This window comes from Oenanthe melanoleuca, chromosome 4, assembly GCF_029582105.1.
Source record: "Oenanthe melanoleuca isolate GR-GAL-2019-014 chromosome 4, OMel1.0, whole genome shotgun sequence".
NCBI lineage: Eukaryota > Metazoa > Chordata > Aves > Passeriformes > Muscicapidae > Oenanthe > Oenanthe melanoleuca.
In genome coordinates, this window is record NC_079337.1 from 2,149,642 (window position 1) to 2,170,887 (window position 21,246).

Here is a 21,246-nt window from a genome sequence, read left to right on the forward strand (position 1 = left end):
CAGGCACACTTAACCTGCATTAACCTTCATCAGCTCAAGGGGTGATTCTTTATCCAAGGTACTTCAGAACATACACACACAAACACGGGTATTACGCCTTAGGTTGATGTGTCAATATAAAAATAAATACTCACAGATCCTTAGATTTCAAGTAAAGAGATAGATTAAGGTGGAATCTGGATGAAGTGCCCTGTTCCTCTCTCTTTCTCAACTTAAGTGGCTTCAAACTGAAAGAGAGTCGTTTTAGGTTAGATATTAGGGAGAAATTGTTCCTTGTGAGGGTGGGGATGCCCTGGCACAGGCTGCCCAGGGAAGCTGTGGCTGCCCCATCCCTTGAAGTGTCCAGGGTTAGGCTGGATGGGGCTTAGAGCCACCTGGGATAGTGGAAGGCATTCCTACACATGGTAGGAAGTGGAATGAGGTGGTTTTTTCCAACCCAAACCTTCTGTGATTCCATTATTCTGCTAGAGAGGTATAGGAAATGCTTTATAAAGGCACTGATTCTAAAGTGCCCACTGTAATTTCTTAGATTCCCCTTGTGTGAGGCAGTCTTGGAAGGCACTGGGAGTGCTCCTCACAGACGTGTGTGCAGCCTCAGGAAGCACATGCACACACACATGCAGTCAGGACAGGCATATCTGTACGTGAAGTGTGGAGGCAGAGGTTGCCTTTCTCTCTCCTGCCTGGGAAGAAAGCAGCAGCACTGCTTTGTTGTGCCTCAGATAGTGGGAGATGTCTGCAATTCATAACCTGTTGTGCCTAAAGACCAGTTGCTTGTGGTAGTCTAACCCTTGTGCTCCCTGAGTGCCAGCAGGAAGCTGTGTGGGAAGAGTAGCTGCATGTTTTCCTAACTAACATCACTGTCTTTTGCACAGAATGGTTTTACTCCACTGCACATTGCCTGCAAGAAAAATCGCATCAAAGTCATGGAACTCCTGGTGAAATATGGGGCTTCAATCCAAGCTATAACAGAGGTAGCACAATGTTTCATGTCCTGCAGAAACATTCCTTCTCTCTCTCCTTTTTTGCTTCCCTCTTTCTGTGTCTCTTTGTGTCGTGCCTGGCTTTCTGTGTTTTACTGAAACGAAGCAGCCCCTCGCTGCAGCCGTGCAGAGGAGTAAAACTGCTCTCGCTTTGTTTCGCAGTCGGGCCTCACACCAATACACGTGGCTGCATTTATGGGCCACTTGAACATAGTCCTCCTTCTGCTGCAGAACGGAGCCTCTCCCGATGTCACTAACATTGTGAGTATGGCTTTCACTAGAACCATCTGCTCTGGACCCACACAAAGTTTCTGGTTACCATGTAGCTCAACCCGAGGTCACATTTTAATGATACTTTTTTGCATTTTAGGGCAAGTTATTGTAGCATTTCTAGTGAAGAGGGGAAAGTGATGGCTGCAGGTGTAATAAGCCGTCTCTGGTTTCTTGTCTCCTACAACAATGCTTGAGTAGGTAAAGTTTTCCTTAGAAACAGACAAAGCTCACCAAAAACATCCAAAACGGATTATAAGCCAAATCCCACAGTCTGTGTTTCTCTTCTGAAGGATGAAATTCGAGTCCAAATGGCTCTAATTTCTGTCTGCAGAACTTCACTGGCTGCCATGAAATTGTGTCATTCCTGTCAGTGAAAGAGCATAAAATGCTTAAACCCCAACAATTAAACAAAAAGCAAAACTGGGAAGCTCAGGATGTTCCTCTTAGACAGGAAATTGCAGGAACTGGTGATTAAATCTGGAAAATGTGACCTTTGGGATTTAACACAAAATGCAGAATCTGACTTACCATAGAAATCAGTGTTTGTATACCAACAGCTTAGTTACTAAAAAAACCAAACCAAAAAACCAAAAAACTTCAACAAAAACAGCATTATAATTTTCTGAGATGTATTTCATAAGATACTTTACTGTTTGAATTTGTCAGTACAAATAAATATTCAACTTAGGACCACCGGTACTTGGAAAGCAGGTTTTTTTAGTACATAAGGTTACAGGTAAATGTTTCCAACAACAAAAACAACAACAATTTAGTAATCCTGGTACACTGGACTCATTTGTTTCTCTCAGCTAGAAAATACTTACATGGAACTCAATGAAATTGTTAGCATGCAGAATTATTTATGTGAATGATTGAAACAGACTTTTCATATTTTGTTATGGAAGCAATCTTTATATAAGAACTTTATTGATAATAAAAAACCAACACAAAATTTGTGAGGAAGCAGTTAGAAATATTGTGTTACTAGGCATTTGTATGCAAATTTCTGCTACACAGGTGTCTTGGCTTTCACTTGGTAAGCTGAGGTTCTCTGTTGAATTACAGTTTCCAAAACCTAAACTGCTTTGCCAACTCAAGCACAAAAGGGGTCATTGCAGAAATTTTACCTTTAGAATGTTTTTCACATATTAAACAGCTCGTTCTTCAGGTGATAAAATGGAATTATTAAGATCTGTAGCTAGGGCTGTGGGATTTTGTTGTTGCATTCCTACTAATCACAGCTGATAATACAGTGTTAATTTAAAAATGACAAGGTAAGTCAACCCTTGGTGAAGAGGGCGTTCTGTAATTACAAGTCCCTGTTAGCAGGCAAGCTAAGGCTGCTTCTTTCCCTACATCTAGACGAGGACAAGAAGACATGATTCCTGATTCTGGTGTAAAAGGTCTTGACCAGAGTGTCCATTTTGGCAGCTGCAGTTTAACTGGTAGTTGAAGGGAGAAAGGCCTGCCAACAGATTATTCTCCAGCTCTGGTGTAAGAAATGTGAAAAATTAACACAAAGAAATGGTGGGCCCTGCTGTTTTCTCATAAAATAACAGATGAATAGAGCTCCAGGTTGTGGAGCTGCCCCAGGACCTGATTTACCAGATGCTGGTGAGCTGCACAGGGACCTTTTCAGTCCACCTTGGGAGACTGCATTCAAAGAACAGAGCCCAATTAAACTAGGAATGCTGTCCTCAAGGAATCCTCATTTTAAGCGTTTTTTTGAAAACCTATGCAAAAAGTAAATGCTTTGAATATTCCTGACCTGAAATTCCATATCACTTCAGTCAGCTTTCCAAAATCTCATATTTAAATTCTGTGAGCTACAAAAGGCTTGAAATAAGATTGATTCCACAGCCTGGAGACTGAGCCACACTGCTGAGTACAGATTTTACACATTTCATGTGCTGAGTTGTGCTCAGCCATTGCAAGGCCTCTTAATGCTGCCAGCTCCACACAGTGTGCAGGAAGGGACCATCTGGAAAATTTTCTCCTTCCATCTTGACGCTCCTGTGCCGCACAATCCCTAGAGGGAGACAGGGTCAGTGTGCTCTAATCTCCTGTGTGGCACATGAGCTGATGCTGTGTTACATAGAATGCTGAGGGACATATGTGACCAGGGCAAGTCTGACAGAATTTCCTAAACTGGGATTTCGTTCTGTCTCTCAGTGGTTGAGGCTATGTTTGTCTGGGATTGACCAGCTGGCAATCCAAGGCATTCCCGAGTACCGTCACACACTCACACCCCGCCCTGGGGCTGAAACCATAGTCTCAGCTGGCAGAAGGATGGGTCTTAGCACCAGTTCTCATGGGTGGGATTGCACTGGCAAAGATCTTTCTTTGTGGAAGTTTAGGACACTGAAATGCTTCTGCTTTCCTGCAGCGTGGAGAAACTGCATTGCACATGGCAGCGCGTGCCGGGCAGGTGGAAGTGGTTCGCTGCCTCCTGAGGAACGGGGCCCTGGTTGATGCCCGAGCCAGGGTAGGTGTTTTGCTTACAATGTTTTTCGTTCCTCTTAAAATGCTGGCTGAAGGAATTACTCACCACCTTCCTCTCCTCCATTACTCCATTTTTTTCTGTTATCACTTCCTATGACTCTGCAAGACAGATGCATAGGAAGGTCTGTGGGGCCCAAGGAGGGTGCAGTGTTCAGGGTGGCTCCGTAGCGCTAACGACCCACTCGATTTGAGTTGTAGGAAGAACAGACCCCACTGCACATCGCCTCTCGCCTGGGCAAGACAGAGATTGTGCAGCTGCTGCTTCAGCACATGGCCCACCCCGACGCTGCCACCACCAATGGCTACACCCCCCTGCACATCTCTGCCCGTGAGGGGCAGCTCGACGTCGCCTCCGTGCTCCTTGAGGCGGGCGCCTCGCACTCCATGTCCACCAAGGTAAGGCAAAACACTGCACAGCCCTGTGCCAGTGGCACAGGAGCAGGTCTGTTCCGTGAGCAGTGCACTTGCACACTGAGAAATTCAAATAGTTTGGGCCTTTTCTTGTGTTCTTATTTAATTGGCTACAAGCCAGTGGACGAGAGTAATGTATCACAAGTTAATCAAATTTCAACTTACTTTGCTGTCGTCTAAAATTTGGTTTGGTTGCCACTGAAGCCAAATGCAGATCTTGATAAATACACGGTCCCAATAGCTTTAAAATGTCCTTGTTTCTCCCTTTCCCTCTGTCTTACAGGCACAGCTTTTTTGAGCAGAATTTCCAAAAAAGAAAAGGGAATGCCAATGACACATTTTTTATGAAGGGGCCTCCTTTTATTCTTCAATACCTTATTTACTTAAACAGCAAAATAATTCTGCCATGTGCTAGCTGAAAGGAATGTTCCCAAAACGTGAAAGTCACCATCTACCCAGTCACATCGAATGCTGGATCTATTTTCAGTGGCTCTAAAATGAGGTGTCATGTGACACAACAGGCCATTTTGTCTGGGATTATAAAAGAAATGCTCTCCAGAATCACTAGTGGGTTTTTTAGCCAAAAATGGTACCGATAGATTCCTAACAGAGAGATGAATATGTAAGAAAGTAGATAGCTGTGAAGAGAATTATATACCAAGATATCTTTTCCAAATTTAAAGCATTTGGTAAGTGAGAATCACGTAATTTTCGCTATTTATAAAAGTACCCTTGGTTTTACAGCTGGAGATTAAAACATGTTTATGAACAATGGCATGTCTTCTAGGGTTTAAAAGACTAAACCAGCAATTTTCAAATTATGATCCATGGATTACTGGGAGGGCTTGCTGTTCTCCTTTTATCCAGCTGTTAAATCACATTAGAATGCTAAAAATACACTAAATACTTTCCTAATTTCCCATATTGCTTGATGGCAATTAGTATTGCAGGAACATTCTATAATTATGGATAGGATAAGACGGAGCCCACTAGAAAATATTTTTATAGACCTGTGATTTGTGAACTGAAAATGTTTGAGATTACCCAATATAAACTCTTTCTGAGGTGGGATTAGTGGAAGTAAATGATGATGATAATAAACGTTAAACATCACTTATGTGCCAGGCAAATAGGTCATTGCAGCTTCCAAAAATTCCTGTCAGGCAGCAGTGCAGGCTGCCACCTACTGTTAAAGATCCATGAGCTTTCCTTACCAGTTTTTTAAAATTAAAACAGGCAAAGAGGTTTTTTCCCAATGAATTTAATTGGTGTTTCCTTGTTTCTGACAATGACTGATGCAGGAAATACTTGTAAAGCTGTCATCATGGAACAAAAAAAGGTGCAGCTGGTTTGGCGTGTAAATTTGAAGAAGTGCCTTTATTGCTCCCACACAGTGTGTGTTGCTAGTACAGTCTGTATCAGATAAAATGTCTGCCAGCCTGAGAGCACATAAATAGGGAAGAATAATGAAAGGGAAAGTATTTTCATGTCTTTCATGCTTCTCAAAGTGCTTTCAAGAGCACTGGTATTGGTTCTGAGGTTAAAGAGTAAGTGCTTAACAGATAGTTCTTAAACAAGAGATGTCAGCATGACCTTTAACACAAACATCTGTGGTTTATCTCCTGGAAATTTTCAGAAGGGATTCACACCATTACATGTGGCAGCCAAATATGGGAGCCTGGAAGTGGCAAAGCTCCTGCTGCAGCGTCGTGCCTCTCCTGATTCTGCTGGCAAGGTACTGCTGGGGAAGAAAATGTCAGAAGTGTGTTGGATTCTTCCTTAACGAAGAACTGTGTGAAACATGCACCCCAAGAAGGCTGCAGCTGCTTTTGCATGCTGGCTGTGGCTCTGTTGGGGTCGTGTCTGCCCTGGGTGATGTCCAAGTGCTGCTGCCCAGCATGTTGAGTTTGGGGTCCATGGTAAGAGGCAGCATGGCTTCTCTGGGGACAGCTGTGTGCCTGTGGCTCAGGAAGCACCGGTTCCATCAAGCTGCCTGAATTCCCAGTGGATAAACATAGGGGCAAAGCCCAAGTTTCCCCTGGTGAGGCATGAACAAAGCCTGTTGCTGCCGCCCTGGTTCGCCTGGTGTGCCGCTTCTCCCCACTAACAGCCGGCTGCCTGCCATGGCCTTGCTGTCCATCCCCACTGCCCTCCCTGCGTCCCCTCTGCCCCTTGCAGCCCCCTGGACCCTCCCATCCCAGCTCACCTCCGTCTCGCTCCCGGTGTCCCGTTCCCCAGTGTCCCGCCCCGGTGTCCCGCTCCCGGTGTCCCGTTCCCGGTGTCCCGGTTCCCGGTGTCCCGTTCCCCGGTGTCCCGCTCCCCGGTTGTCCCGTTCCCCGGTGTCCCGCTCCCGGTGTCCCGCTCCCATTGTCCCGTTCCCCGGTGTCCCGTTCCCCGGTGTCCCGTTCCCGGTGTCCCGTTCCCCGGTGTCCCGCTCCCGGTGTCCCGCGCCCCCGTAACGCGCTAACCGGACCCGCCCTTTCAGAACGGCCTCACCCCGCTGCACGTGGCGGCGCACTACGACAACCAGAAGGTGGCGCTGTTGCTGCTGGAGAAGGGCGCCTCGCCTCACGCGACCGCCAAGGTGAGCCCGCCCGCCGTGAGGGGAGCCCCGGGGGAGCGGGCCCGGCGCGGCCGCGGGGCTGTTCGCTACTGTGCGGCGCCAGCAGAGGCGGAAGAAATGGGTATTTTGACCGGGCATACGGGGAGTGAGCACAGGGGGAATTCATTTCAGGTTTAGGAGCGGCGCCGTGGGGTCGCTGCCTCGGTGAGGGCAGCCCCGAGGAGACCCTGAGGGGAGCCCCGACGCTGAGGGGACTCAGTCCCACCAGAGTTTCAGCCGCAGCTGGAAGTCACTTCACTGTTGTGCAATGTTAGCAATGACATTAGAAATTTTATTCTGGGTTTAGGAGTGGTGTTGTGGTATCACTGTGCAGGTGAGGGGAGCTCTCAGGGGACGCTGTGGAGCCCTGAGGGGACCCAGCCCCGTCGGAGCTTTGATTGCAGCTGGAAGTCGCCTCACTATTGTGTAATATTAGCAGTGACTTTAGAAATGTGTATTCTGACCATGCACACAAATCATTCCAGGAGTGGTGTTGTGCTATTGCTGTGTAAAGAAAAGCTACTAAAAGGGGAAAATGGTGACCAGATGGGTGCAACACCAGAGACTGTCCTGCCCTGTGCAAGGCTGCTCATCTACAGGCTTTCCGGAAAAGCTCAGGGACTGTATTGGGAATGTGGTTTCCATGGCAGTGCATAGAAAGCAGGATAGTTTGGGAAACTCCCACTTAAAAAGACCCAGCAACAAAACCACAGGCCAACCCAGCCAAGCACCCCTCACAGGACCTGTGTGCTGGCACCCAGGTTTTTTCCCTCATGGGGTGTTATAAAACAATTAGGAAGTTGTTTTATTGCCAGAAAATGCCATTCTTCTGTGCTTAAGTGATAAATTTGATCACAAAAACATTCCACCCCATTGCTGTTTCCAGCCTGTAACTGACACGTATCAAAATTCTGTATGCAAACACATCTCTACCCACATGCTCTGAAAAAGCATAATGTGATGAAGGGTGTGCACTCATCACAGGGGATATAAACCACCAGTCAAAAGGGATTATTTACAACATAGGTTGTACAAAATGTAGGTGTCAAGCTTGGAATGATTTGAAGGTATTGGTGGAACAGTCTTGTCCACCCTGATGAGATCTGGCTTTGTTCTGGTTTAGGCGATGAAAATAACAGACGGACAAAGCAACACAACAGCAGGCCCATGTGGGACATGTCTGGCCTTGAAAATTTAATGAACTCTTATCTCTGATGGCAGGCATAACATCAAATAATACTGTTTTATGGTGCCCAACTTCTTAGGCTTACATGGCTGTTGTGGTAACTTAATTCTCTTTTTTTTTCTTGTCTGGTGCCAGAATGGATATACTCCTCTGCATATCGCTGCCAAGAAAAACCAGATGCAGATAGCTACCACTCTGCTGAACTACGGGGCTGAGACCAACATTTTGACCAAGCAGGGAGTTACCCCACTTCATTTGGCCTCCCAGGAAGGTCACACCGACATGGTGACTTTGCTTTTGGAGAAAGGATCCAACATCCACGTCGCAACAAAGGTAACTCACAATTGGAAACACAGTCGTGTGGGTGGGAGGAGCATCCAGTAACGTGCAGCGTTGTGTCCCTGGGCGGGTTTAACAACCTGTACCAGAAACCTGAGAACTCCAATCTGAAATAATTCAGCGCTCTCACCAGCAAAGGTTCTTCTGTGCATGTCTTTGTCCTTCAGTGAAAAGTGAAGAAATTTACATTCTCTGGCAAATAAGAAAACAACTGTATTACAGGAGTAGACTAATGAAAATTATATGGAAGACCTTTCCAAACTATTTTTAATGACTGTGCATGACAGCTTTTTTACAAAAAACAATGTCATCAAAAAATCCCCAGACCATTACTGTAAGTCTTCATGGGTCAGTGGGTTTATCCAGGGATATATGCAAATCTTATTTATGCAGGTGAAAAGCCTGCAGCTTTTGCTCATACAAATTAGAATGGAAGGCTCAGGTATCTCCTTGCGTGGAGTTAATATATTCTGCTAATAGAAACAAGGTGATTTTAATTTCTTATACAAAATTCGTTCAGTGCCTTGTTCACGGGAAAGCACTGTGCATGATCACAGTGAGCTGTCAGCTAAAGGCTGCATCCTTTCCCCTGGCACTTGAATGGGATCTATTTCTGGAGTTAATGTCTTCATCTGGCTTGTGCCTGCAGTTGTCAAGGTTCCCCCTTCTGTCTGAGGAGTGGGAAGCACATTTTATTAATGGGCTTCTCAGCTTGCCAAATTACATTATTGTAGAAAATCTTGAGCATTCATGCCTGAGAGTTTTCCGCTATGGTTGTGGTGATGTATTTGTTTTGGAGTCGTTTGTCAGCTACAACAGGAGTGACATCAATGCTACTTTGTTTAAAAACACCACCCATACTCAGAAGCTATAGTTAGGATCTGATCATGTTTTAAAGATGAGGAAGTGGGAAAGTCTAGATTTTTTCCTTATGTGAAGTAGGGTTTTATTCTTACTTCTATCTGCTTGTTTGCTTACTTGTTACATTCCATCTCCAGGCTGGACTGACATCCTTACACCTTGCAGCTCAAGAGGATAAAGTGAATGTAGCTGAGATCCTCACCAAACACGGTGCAAACCAGGATGCTCAGACAAAGGTAAATCACAGAGTGGCTGCTGTCTCTAGCACGCCAAAGGGTGCTACCCTTGTCCAAGGAATGTTCCACTGAGCTTGCAGTTTTACTTCTTTGTTCTCCTCCTGTAGCTTGGTTATACACCTTTAATTGTGGCCTGTCACTATGGAAACATCAAAATGGTGAATTTTCTCCTCAAGCACGGAGCAAATGTCAATGCTAAAACAAAGGTAAAGAATTTTCCATTGCTTTGCTTTTGCTCTTTATTCTGAACATGGTAATCCAACACTCCTACATGACACATGTGATTTTTCCCTTGGGGACTCTAACCATGGCATGTGAAGTGTCAACATTTGGTAGCTGTAATGGAATGCTCTCCGTCAGCTCCATCTCATGGTGTGGTGTTTAGGAAAGAAAAGTCAGATAACTCTGTGTGTATGAAAAAATTACAGACAATCAATTTAATTGGTTTTTCTTATTACTTGCAAAACTAGCAAATGAAAGATTGTCCCTGATCTCATTTCCACATGGTTTACACTACTGTAATACCACTATGCTGCCAAACTAGTAACAATTTTGAGACACCATCACTTTGAGGGTGATGCCAGGTTCTCTCCAATATGCTGGGAGAAGAGTGGGAAGACTTACTGCTGTTCAGGGTGTGGGTGGGATGACTCTGGGAGAGGAAGCAGCTGTGGTAAGGGAATGTGGTTTACTCAAGGAGAGTTTGGGGTTTTCTGAGGGGAATCTGGCTATGCTGAAATCTGAACAGATATACTGAAATGGGCCTGACTTCCTGTAGCCAAAGTCTGAACAAAGCCCACTGACTTCAATAGTTTCTCTGGGGATAAACTGGTGGGCACACCAGCCACATGGGATGCATTTTGTAGCAAGAGCTGTGTATCTTCTGAGAACACAAAGAGAGGTTCTGGTGACAGCAACAGTGTATTGCATCCCAGAAATCATCACATCACCATTTTCAGAAAGAGAAGGCTAACTCAGGAGCTGTAGGGCTCCAGCTTGGTTAAAGCTGATTGTAGGCAATTATTGGCTTCAAGCTGGATGCCTTGGGATCAACGGAAGCAGCCCACTGATAGTATTTTTAAAATCCTATCAAAATAGCTGGCTTGTAGTCTGCTGGTCCCTCTGGTCAGATCCCCTGTCCCCAGCTGGGACCTATAGGATGATTAATTTCTTGAAGTAGCATTATTTTGTCACTGTGGTTACAGCTTAGTGTGGTAAGAAACAGACAAGTAAATAAATAAAAGATTCTGGCTCTTCCCTCATGGGATCACCCAAAATCAATGGGCAAAACTCAGGGATTCCAAAAGAAAAGGCAACACTACTAGAAAAACAGCTGATGAGAATTAATAAAGCAGACACTAGCGGGATCCAAACTATAGCTGCCAAGACATTCATCTGAGGTATTTGGAGGCTAACTCAAGGGACAGACAAAGTTGTGTCTTTAGAATTAGGTGTCTCTTTGTGTTTAAAGGGCCACTGGGACAGATTATGATTCCATTCACCCAGGTATTTTACTTATTTAAAATAGTTTTATTATAGTCAGCAAGTTTGTATAAGGAAGCAATTCTCTAAAATCTCACCGCTAGGGACCACTAAAAATACTGGCAATCTGTCAACTGGTGTTGTGGACTCAGTTTAAAGAATGAATCCTAATAAAGAATGAATTCAGGATAGGCATGTTAAAGATCGAATAACCCCTGTTGCAGATTGGGCTTTCACAGTGCTTTGTGCAAGGAGCACATGAATTCTATTTTTGAAGGACTGTGCTATTCAAGTAAAGGTGGTGAATCTACTTTCCACTAGAACCTACTTTAAGCAGTAGCTCTTAGTAGTCCTCACGCTCACACTGTCAGTGTAAGATCTGTACCAGTCCTGAGCTATCACCATCTAATCAGCAGTGCAAAGCATTGCCGGCATCTATTTGTTTGTAGTAGAGCTAACTTTCAGAGCACGTTTTCAGAGCCTGCCCCAGGCTTTACCTAAGTGTACAGGGAGATCAACACAGGGTTTTCTTCCACTTTCTTCTCCGCCTCCTTTCAAAGCTAATTGTGAATAATTTTGTAAATCAATTGCCTGACTGGACTTACACAATACCATCTCAGATCAGCCAGCTTAAGCACATTTTGGTTATGTTTCTGTATTGTGTGACATGAGAACAAACGACTGGAGCAGATGAGTATCTTGAACTAAGCATGTTTGTTAAGGTGGACACTGTGTGCAAGTTCCTAAGTGTAATTACAGCTAGGTTCAGCCTTTTGGAGGCAAAGTGAAGCTGAAATTGATTGACATCTGTAATAGGTATATGTTGTTAGCCTTTTAAAAAGCAATTTGGCTTTAATCACAGCTGTTAAAAATGATGTTTTATAAATTGACTTAGATACTTTAAAGGCAAGTCTTGGGCTCTCTATTGAAAACTAGGATGTGAGAGGAAGAGGAAGGTTCTCTGCCTCAGCTATGATTCTGTGGCCTCAGCATGTCCCTTTAACTTTACTTTTCCTCATTGTTCCTTCCTCTGATTTAGAAAACGGAGGAGCAATGTGTTTTCATAGATTTCTTTTATTGTGAGAGAAATGATTTTTGTATAAGAATACTACCTTCCCTTATATTTTCATTAATCTGGGGAAGGAGAATCATTATTACTGAAGGTTTGTTATTTTTGAGTTGATTGCTGTCATGATTTATGTTTGAAATGACTCCAAAGGAGCAGAAGGAAGCAAAATGAAATGTCTGATCTGATGATCGGTTCTTGTTCTTTGTTTGCTTTTGCTGTCACCGCTGTGGATAACAGAATGGCTACACCCCTCTTCACCAGGCTGCTCAGCAAGGCCACACTCACATCATCAACGTTCTGCTGCAGCACGGGGCCAAGCCCAACGCCATCACCACGGTAAGTCTGATGTGCCACCAGGAACTTGTTTCCCTGGACACTTCTCTTAGTTCCTTCCTTAGGGCTTGAGAGCAAGCTGTTGTTTTGGTGAAAGTATTCCTCATACAGCTGGTTGTCATATGTGGAAATGTAATTTCCTCTGCTTTTCCTTATCCTCTTAAGGTAGTTCACATCTGACCTAACTGTGCACTAAGCTAAATGTGAGGCACAGAAACAGATTCCTGAGCTGCAGGATCAGACTGGCCACAGCTGTTTGTGCCAGGCTTGCTCAGTTTCCCTCCTCCTCAACACTTCTCTCTGGTAATTGATATCTCCAGAAGGGGTTTGCCCATAAAAATCAAGGGCAGTAGTTCAGAACCTGTTGGATTTTTTTTGTTGTTTAATTTAGACCTAAATTTCTGTCCCTCAATCCACTGGGTTGGTTTCAGGTTCTTACTGAGTTCATCTCAATGAACTCTGTGGAGTTAATCCCTCCTCAAAGACCGTCAATAGGTCCTGGCACAGATCCTTCTCCGTAGTCAGCCAGCCAGGAATGTGACTGCGTATTTCACGTTGATGTTGTTATTAGTCACCTCTAATTGGGTAATCATTAAAACACTGCCAGAGTGTCCAAAACTCCTGTCATTCCCCAGAGTGTATCAGTTTTCTGTATGCCTTTAGTGTACGTGCTTAACTCAGCATTGGCACTGTGTTTGATCCTGGAACAATCACATGGACTAATCTTGTGTGGAAGTTATCCAAAATACCAGTTTGTGCACTGGATTGTCAAGTGAGAGACCACTGCAGTCAGCTTTTGGGGCTGTAGGTACTGTTTGGGGTGTTCAGCTGAGGGTCTCTTGACTTGATTTCAGTCCTTATATTGGGGCTGTCCTGCCCAGATCTAACCCAAGTCCAAGCAGCCTTAGAGATGTGTCTTTGCTGCACAGTTGGCTGCTTCTTCAGTTACTCAATCTGTCCTTGTCCACACAGAGCAACCTCTGGCTTGAGATAAGAGAGAATTTCAACCTGAGACATCTGGCAGGGAGATATGGGAGTGGTGTATGAGAAGCTAATGTGCAAGTGACAGTAGGAGTCAAATTATTTGTGCTGTGAAGATGCCGATCTGTTCTGCTTTTAATCCACAAACTCAGTGTTGCTTCAGGGTGGCTGAGGTAGACTAATAGAGAAGAATTTAAATTATAGATAACTAAGGTTGTTGCTAAAGAAGAGAGAGCTCTCAGGCTGATAAACCCTGCACAAGGTGCAGTGAGGTCACAAGAGAAACAATTTCCATGCAAAGAGCAGTACAGTGACAGTCCATGATTCCTCAGGAGGCCAGCATGTTGTCCTTTGGTTCAGTGCAAAATAGCATGGAACAGTTCTGTGTAGAACCCTTCACAAAGCACCATGGAACACAAGCCTTCCTCCCCTCCCGAAGCTAAGTGACACAGGGACTGTGGACTGCCAGTGTTCCAGGAGATGAAATGGGAGTAAATGGGCCTAAACTCTTGCTAAATTATTGTAGTGTCCACTTGATGAATGACATGTCTCTATATGTTATGAACATTCAAACTGCAATAAAATACGCTTAAATGGAAGTATATTCCTCACCCACACGCCTTTTGTGGTTTGTATTTGTATAAATCATGAGCTTTTGTGAACTAATGGCAGTACATTTTTGTTGTATGAAGGAATAGGAGTATATGTGGACAACACAGCTGTAATTTTGTATTCCCCAGTTAAGGAATTGTACCTGATAAAGGTGTAACAGTTTCAAGTGGGAGTGAAACTGTAAAAAGTTAAAATACTTTTTACTTTTTAGAAGAGTACTTCTGCAAAATAAATCCCAAACTTATACAGGCAAGACATGCAGTATAGTGAAATGTGAGCCCTGAAGGGTTAAACCATACAGCTCTGTAGTATTTGGAATCGCTGGCAGATGTAAGTGTGTTGTGTTACCATGGCAATTGGGGCTATAGTCTTAAAGAAGTTACAAAGACAGAGTCAGATGTAACGGTAAAAAAGCCGTGATTTTCCTAGGCTGTGCCTTGTTTTGGATGGAAATGCTGGCTCATGCAGGCTGGAGAGTGATCTCATTGGTTCACATCACAATCCTCCCTCTCTCTCAGCGCTCTCCCCCTCTCTCTTCCCTTCAGAATGGCAACACAGCCTTAGCCATCGCCAGGCGCCTGGGATACATCTCCGTGGTCGATACGCTGAAGGTTGTAACGGAGGAGATCACCACCACCACAACTGTGAGTTGCAAATGCATTTGAGTGTGGCTCTTCTTTACTCAGTGCTGTCTTTCTGCTCTTCTCTCAGGCTCTCTGTGCATCTCTTTCCTTTCCTGTTTTGTTTGGGGAGTTTTAGCTCCCCCCCTTCCCTTTCCCTTTCCCTTTCTCTTGCATTTTTGCTACAGTGCTTTGATTGTATCTTATAAGCATGTAGAAGTGTGTGTAAGGCAGCAGGCTCCCCTGAGCAAGGGCACAAAATCTGTGTGGAAACCGATGGAAAACAACAATTCAGAGTAAAACTTGTTTCTAGAGCTGGGTCTGAGCTGCAAACCCAGACTTTCCAGAAGTTTGTGCATTGTTGTTTAGATCCTGCCCTCTTTCTCTGTTTCTCTTTTCATCTATTCTTTCCCATTCGGCCTTACATCTCCACACTTTTGACACCTCATGAGGCTCAATGCTTCCAGCATCTCTACATTTGGACTGCACCAGCCAGGGCCTGGAGCCAAGCCTAATGATGCTCACTGGATGGCTGTGAATCACATCTATCATCTTCTTACTCAAGTCACTTCCAGTTCAAACAGATCCTGTTTTTCCAAAATGCAGAGGATCTTTCCGTATGGCCTCAGTCCTCTCAGTGCTCCACACTCTTGGAGTCTGTATTTTGACATCAGAATTCATGAACAGTGTGTGCTGAATATTACAGCAAGGTGGTACTGCAGCTTTAAGTCAGGAAAAACTGATCTGTTTAGACACCCTGAGGGGACTTTTTCGCTTCTTGCACTTTTACTTCCCATGTACAAGTGTCATAGCAGATAGGAAGGGAGAACATTAGAAAAACTGCATAATTTAATTAATTTAATTAATTAATAATTAAAGGCCTTGCTTACTGCATTTTTCTTGAAACACTGCTGTAAAGTCATGCTTAATAATTTTATTTGATTTTTTTTTTTTTAGTGCAAGTTTAACAGTCTAGAAACCCCATCAGCTCTAGATGGTGTTTAGGAGCTCAGATCTGTAAAATTCCCCAGATTACTAAAAAGATGCCACTGCTCAGTCATGGAAAGGGTTACAAGAAGAGAAGTCAAAAATCTCTTGTAAATAAATGGGAAAATAATCTTGATTTTGTTGCATGCTGACAGCAAATTGCACTTGACATGAACAGAGTAGGATGCAATAAAGATAACATGGTGTAAGGTTACAAATAGAATGAGGCATAATTTATTAATGACCTACAAAGATCAGGCTGAGTCAGGTTTGGAGAAGGAATTCCAGTGTAATTCCAGAAGTCTCTTAGTAAAGACTGTGTGTCTCTGTTGTTATTACTTGATGTTCTTGTTTAATCATATAGCACATCACACAATTACTTGCATAAACACATATGTATCTAATCAGAAGTTTAGGAAAAGGAAGCCTAGGGAAAATTTTTTTGAGAAACATTAGTTCTTTTATTTATAAGCTTCAGAGGACACATTGGTTACATCTTCCATGCTGTGTCCTGACACAGGTTTTTCATTTATTTGATAAAAGCAGTGATTTCCTTTATTTCCACTGTTTCACTGTGCAGCCTTAGACCTTGTCTCATGTAAATGTGTTAGATCTGTGAAATAATAGGAATTGCACTATGAAAAGACACGTGCAAGTTATTTACTTTGGATGTTTCTTCAAACATTGAGGATTAGTGGTTTTTTCTACCAGATACCTGAGGTTTAGGACTGAATCAAGTACTGAAACTTACTTGCAGAGTTGACCTTTAGTGCTTGCACCTAAGAGAAATCTGAAATCTTGATCTGTGTCTGCATACTTTAAAAATCAGGTGGGAGCCCTCAATAAAGTCAGCAGATTCTCCAGCTATGAATTCATCTAACCCTTGTCCCTCTGGGATGTGTGGAATGGTGGTGTTTGGAGGAGGGGACGTTGATGAAACATACTTTAGAACAAGTCCTGCAAAGGAGGGCTAAGTAGCAGGTGCTCCCTGCGCTCAGGTTCTCCAGATGGTGAGGTCGATGCTGCCAGACCTGAGCGCAGCGCTGAGCCCGGAGAGAAGGTGCTGTCACCATAGCTACCTCATTCTCTGAGGCTGGGCTGAGCACTGCACCAGGGATGTTACACAGCCCCATGTGTGATTGATATGCAAGTCACTGCCACTTGAGATGAGGAAAAGGTCTCCAGTGCCAAAGCCTTTCTTTGCTCTAACTCGGAACAAATCTTCCTCTTGCTTGCATTAGTGCTGTTATTAGTGGACCCACATGAATATATATCAATAGAGAGAATCAAGTGCACTTTTTTTACTGAAAGATTAGATAGCAATAGGAAATGAGAATAAACAGGACTTTTAGAGGCTTGCTATGCAATTAAGTTTAGGGCTGTTTATACAGACAAACATAGCCTTCTTGTGGACTGATGAATATATGAGGAGCTTTCAGGTTGTTTGCAGTATGCTGCTGTGAGTAAGTCATTGCTGAAAGCACATATGGGTGTGCATACCTGAATTATATATTGGAGTTTTTCTATGCCACACAATGAAAATCTGGCCTTACAATGAAAGGCTTGAATTACAGAAGCCTTAAGTAAACACCATCATAGACTTCTCAGTGGCACTAAACTAAGGGAGTTTGAGAAATACACACTGAGCAACTTTTCATGTGGGCCATTCATGGGGCTAGACAGAGATTTAAATTTTGAGAGTATTTGATGTGCCTATTAATTAAAAAAAATCTAATATCACACTAGAAGTTACTTAAAAAACATTAATTCCTAACAGAAATTGTTGGGATTAGAATTAATGTAGAATTAATGATTCTTGCTGAGTTCAGTGTTCCAAAGATGACATTGAAGATATTTTGTTCTGTAACGTGCATCTTCGCACACACTCTCTTGAATCTCTTTTCCAAGCTTTGTTTCAATTGTTAAATTATGAAGTCATTTTTTTCTTACTGATGGGAAAGCCAGGAAGTCAATAAAGTTCCCTTGCTTCCCTGTAGATAGATAATAGTGTCTGCAAGCCTTAGAGACTGAAATGTTTTTGTATGGGGGCCTATAAAAACCTAATAGATGAATAGATGATAGATGAATAGATGGATATAGTGGTCCATAATCCTTGGTTATCAGGGTGATGGAAAAGTGGACAGTCATCCTCTATACCTGCAGCTTGTGCTTTAACTTAGATGATTGCTCAACTTACTTGTTAACTCTGGTGTTGAAGAGACAAAGTCAGTGCCACCTGAATGATAGCACCTCCCCATCTGTCATCACTGACCTTGTCACCCCACTGCTGCCTGACATTTCTATCCCAGGAAAGCTGTGGGAATACAGGGGAAAAAATCAGTGTTGTTGATGGGGGCATTCGGTGAATATAAACTAATTTGCAGCCCTGAACATGTGTTCTGCTGCAACAGAAATAATTAGTTGTTTTTACTCATGGGGAAGAGTGAATTTAGGAGCCTAATTGGGATTGCCAATTGAGGCAAAGGGCGTTGTTCTTTCCCTGTACCTCAGGAGGGTAAACTGGAACTGCTGTCAGAGTTAAATAGATTTCAGAAACGTAAGACAGACTTTTAAAACTAATTTCCAAAGTAATTACATGGTTGGTAACATAGTTATATATGAAAGTGCAGTATTTTACAATACAGGCAAGAATGCTGGCTTTGTCAGTTTGTTAGAAACAGAGAAGTACATAACAGAGTCAGGAAATAACTAGTAAGTTTTGTGCAACAAAAGCTGCTATTGACTTCCCTGCTTGATATCAGCAGGCATTTCCCCAAAAGAATATTCCATAAGGGACTCAGGGTTTGGCTGACTTAATTATCCCTCCTGTGAAACACTTTCTTTCCTTTGCATGTCAAGTTAATGTATGCACAATAGATGGTGTGTGCAGCAGGGAGTGTGCACTGCCTCACAGGGGGTTTCTCGGGGGGACATGTGGTCTCCTGGCACTGCTCTCCATGCCAGAGGGGCACCTGTGCTCCCACACATCCTCAAGGGCCAGCTGCCCTCTGCAGCTCCCCAGTTCAGCTGGGAGGAGCCAGGGAAATGGGAACTTTTTGGTTGTGACCAAGGCACTTCCGATCACTGCTCATTTTGAAGTCCTTGGCATTTTGTCCCCTTTATCATAAGGAGTCCCTGCAGGCAACTTTTTCACATCTTGCTCTTTCTACAGTTTCTCTTGTTATGCACTTCCTCTCCTTCTCTAGTCTGAATCTGGATGTTCAAAGGATGTCCCCATTCTTGATTCAGTACCCCTGGACAATTTCTGTTTCCTCACAGAAGTAATTTATGGAGATAAAATTATATAAAAAAAACCTCAACGGCCTTCCGGTGTTTTTCTGCTCTGTGCTCTCATGTTTAACTAGAATCCTCCCACTCTGCCTCAGTCCATACTTGCCTTCATTCACAATAGTTTGAGCTTTTGGGTGCACAAGATGTTTCAGAATCTTCAAACAATTTTTTTCCCCTGATGGTACGTGCTTTGGGGGAATAGACATGATTTATGAAAAGGATATAATTAATATGTGCTGTAGTTACCTTTTTCTTGGGGTGGGGGGGAGTGAGGAGAGAAGTGTTTCAAGTGGTCTGTGTAAATCCTTCACATCTTTTTTTAGTTTAGGAATTTCACATAATTCATAACTTCATTTCCAAATGCTTTACAATTTAATAATTTCCATATGCCCCATCGAATTTTCTGAAGCTCTTTTGTAGACATTACCTAATTCATTTTAAAATAATCTTGGAAACATTGAGCTGAATTGTTCTACATGCACCATTTATAAATAAATTGTATTCCTCTGCCCAGCTGATTATCTTATGTTTTTGTACTTTTCTGGTAGAAGAGATGTTAACTTGTGCAGCTCTGAGAATAGGAGCTTCTGGAATAAAGATGAAAAAGAAAGAAGAAGGAGAAACACATTATGAAATGCCTCAGCACACCCCACTGCTATCTGTTAAAATTCCCTGCTGTAAACTTTGCTCCTCTGACTGATGATTGTGTCTTTGCAGACTGTAACAGAGAAGCACAAGCTCAATGTACCCGAGACAATGACTGAGGTCCTGGATGTGTCAGATGAAGAAGGTGAGTGACTTTGCTAGATTCCTTTTCCATATCACCTATGTAACCTGTTATATAGGCTCAAGAAGCTGCTTGAGTACTCTGATATCTTCATTTTGCTGTGCTTGTGATGAGGTTCTTTTTTTAATGATGTAATCATTATGGTATTTGTAAAAAGACGCCAAAATTTGAGACAAATCAAAATCCTGTACCCATACATCTTTCCCAGAAAAAGCTTGTCTGAATCAAATTGGCAAATGAGACCATTTCCCAACTCTAGGCTTTAAAATTTCACTATAGAGCTGTCCCAAAGTTGGCTTTGACCCTCCCATAAAGAGGAATCCGAGCAGTAATTTTTTTGGATCTGTGCCACCTGTATCAGATACAAATATTCAGGAATTTTGCCTAATTGGAAACATTTGTGTAAGAAGATGCATAAGGTGGGGGGTGAGGAGAGCATTCCATTTGGGGAGCTTTTGGCACAGGGGGTTCAAGGATGCACATGGTGTGATATAAAGTAACAACATGCTGGTAAGTTTGGCGCTTGGGTTTCAGAGGCCTTTGCATGTACAGACAGGACATGTGCTGCACCACTTAGCTACATCCCAAAGAAATTTCTCTGACCTTCTGGGAGGAGTGATAAAATATCACACTTCTATACAGCTCAGAATTGCAGAAATGGCCTAAACCTATAATTTTCTGAGAATTTGCAAGTGACTTCTTAGAAATTTTAGTCACAGCAGTATTAATAAATATAAATACATTTGGAAGGATATTCTATGTTCCTTTTTACACTCTGCAATGTTAATATTACAATATTCTGTGTGTACCATTTTATCGTGGTTGTTATTATTTCATGCAAATAATTTGTGGAATGAGTAGTTTCCAGAAAGTCCTGGGAATTTGAAACCCAGGTTGCAGGGTTGATATTTTTCTTTTACAAAGAAGACAGATGCACTTGTGGTTCTAAATGGTACACAAAGTTAATGGCATTCATTAATTACAAGTGCTTGTATTGCTTTTAGAAATGGGATTTATGCTGATAAATGAGTTAGACTCTTGAGAAAATATGGTGCTTAGGCTCTAGATGCAACTTTTTGTTTTAAAATGCAAGAGCAAACAAGTGTGATTCAAAGTCATTTATTTTCTGCTGCATCATGACCAGTGAAATTATTTTGCTACTTTGTCTCTGATTAAGAAACATTTAATTGCTTGTGTAATTATTATGTTGAGTTGCCTTTAGAATGCTTATTGCCTTGTGTTCACCTTGTTTAGTTTTCACCCAGTCTTTTGGTCTACCATTGAATCATCTTTAAATCCAGAAAACCTAGTATGTCTTCCTGCTTCTGCAGGATTGATCCAGGGTGTTCCTTTTCCTCAAACCAATTTGTGTGTTGCACAGCCTTTAAACACTCTGATGAGGAACCCTTCAGTGATGGGGAAGCATGTAGTGGCACGGGTGCTGTTAGCAGGAGTTCGTGGAGTAAGACCCACAGACTTTCTCTTTGTGTTTAACTCAGACTGTTTGGTTTATTTTTTGTGTTCAAACAACACATTTGCATAATTTGGGTACCTAACACTGCTTCTCTCTGTTACTTTTGAAGTGTGGCTGAGTGTGTGCTTCCTGAAAGGTGGGATGAAGAAGGGAAGCCAGAAAATCTCAGATTTATTACCTATATCTTGAGTGTGTTGGCACAACTTGAAGGGGCTGT

General features: G+C 42.9%; 1 protein-coding gene across 1 annotated transcript in view; it reads left to right on the forward strand.

The window, feature by feature from the left end:
- ANK2 (ankyrin 2) overlaps positions 1 to 21,246 on the forward strand; it is a 155,164-nt gene that overhangs the window by 70,047 nt on the left and 63,871 nt on the right. Inside the window, exons 12-23 of the mRNA XM_056489562.1 lie at positions 876 to 974; positions 1,146 to 1,244; positions 3,643 to 3,741; positions 3,957 to 4,154; positions 5,806 to 5,904; positions 6,655 to 6,753; positions 8,093 to 8,290; positions 9,295 to 9,393; positions 9,501 to 9,599; positions 12,182 to 12,280; positions 14,416 to 14,514; positions 19,486 to 19,558. Of these exons, the coding sequence (XP_056345537.1) occupies positions 876 to 974; positions 1,146 to 1,244; positions 3,643 to 3,741; positions 3,957 to 4,154; positions 5,806 to 5,904; positions 6,655 to 6,753; positions 8,093 to 8,290; positions 9,295 to 9,393; positions 9,501 to 9,599; positions 12,182 to 12,280; positions 14,416 to 14,514; positions 19,486 to 19,558 (1,360 nt within the window). The remainder of the gene's footprint in view (positions 1 to 875; positions 975 to 1,145; positions 1,245 to 3,642; positions 3,742 to 3,956; positions 4,155 to 5,805; positions 5,905 to 6,654; positions 6,754 to 8,092; positions 8,291 to 9,294; positions 9,394 to 9,500; positions 9,600 to 12,181; positions 12,281 to 14,415; positions 14,515 to 19,485; positions 19,559 to 21,246) is intronic.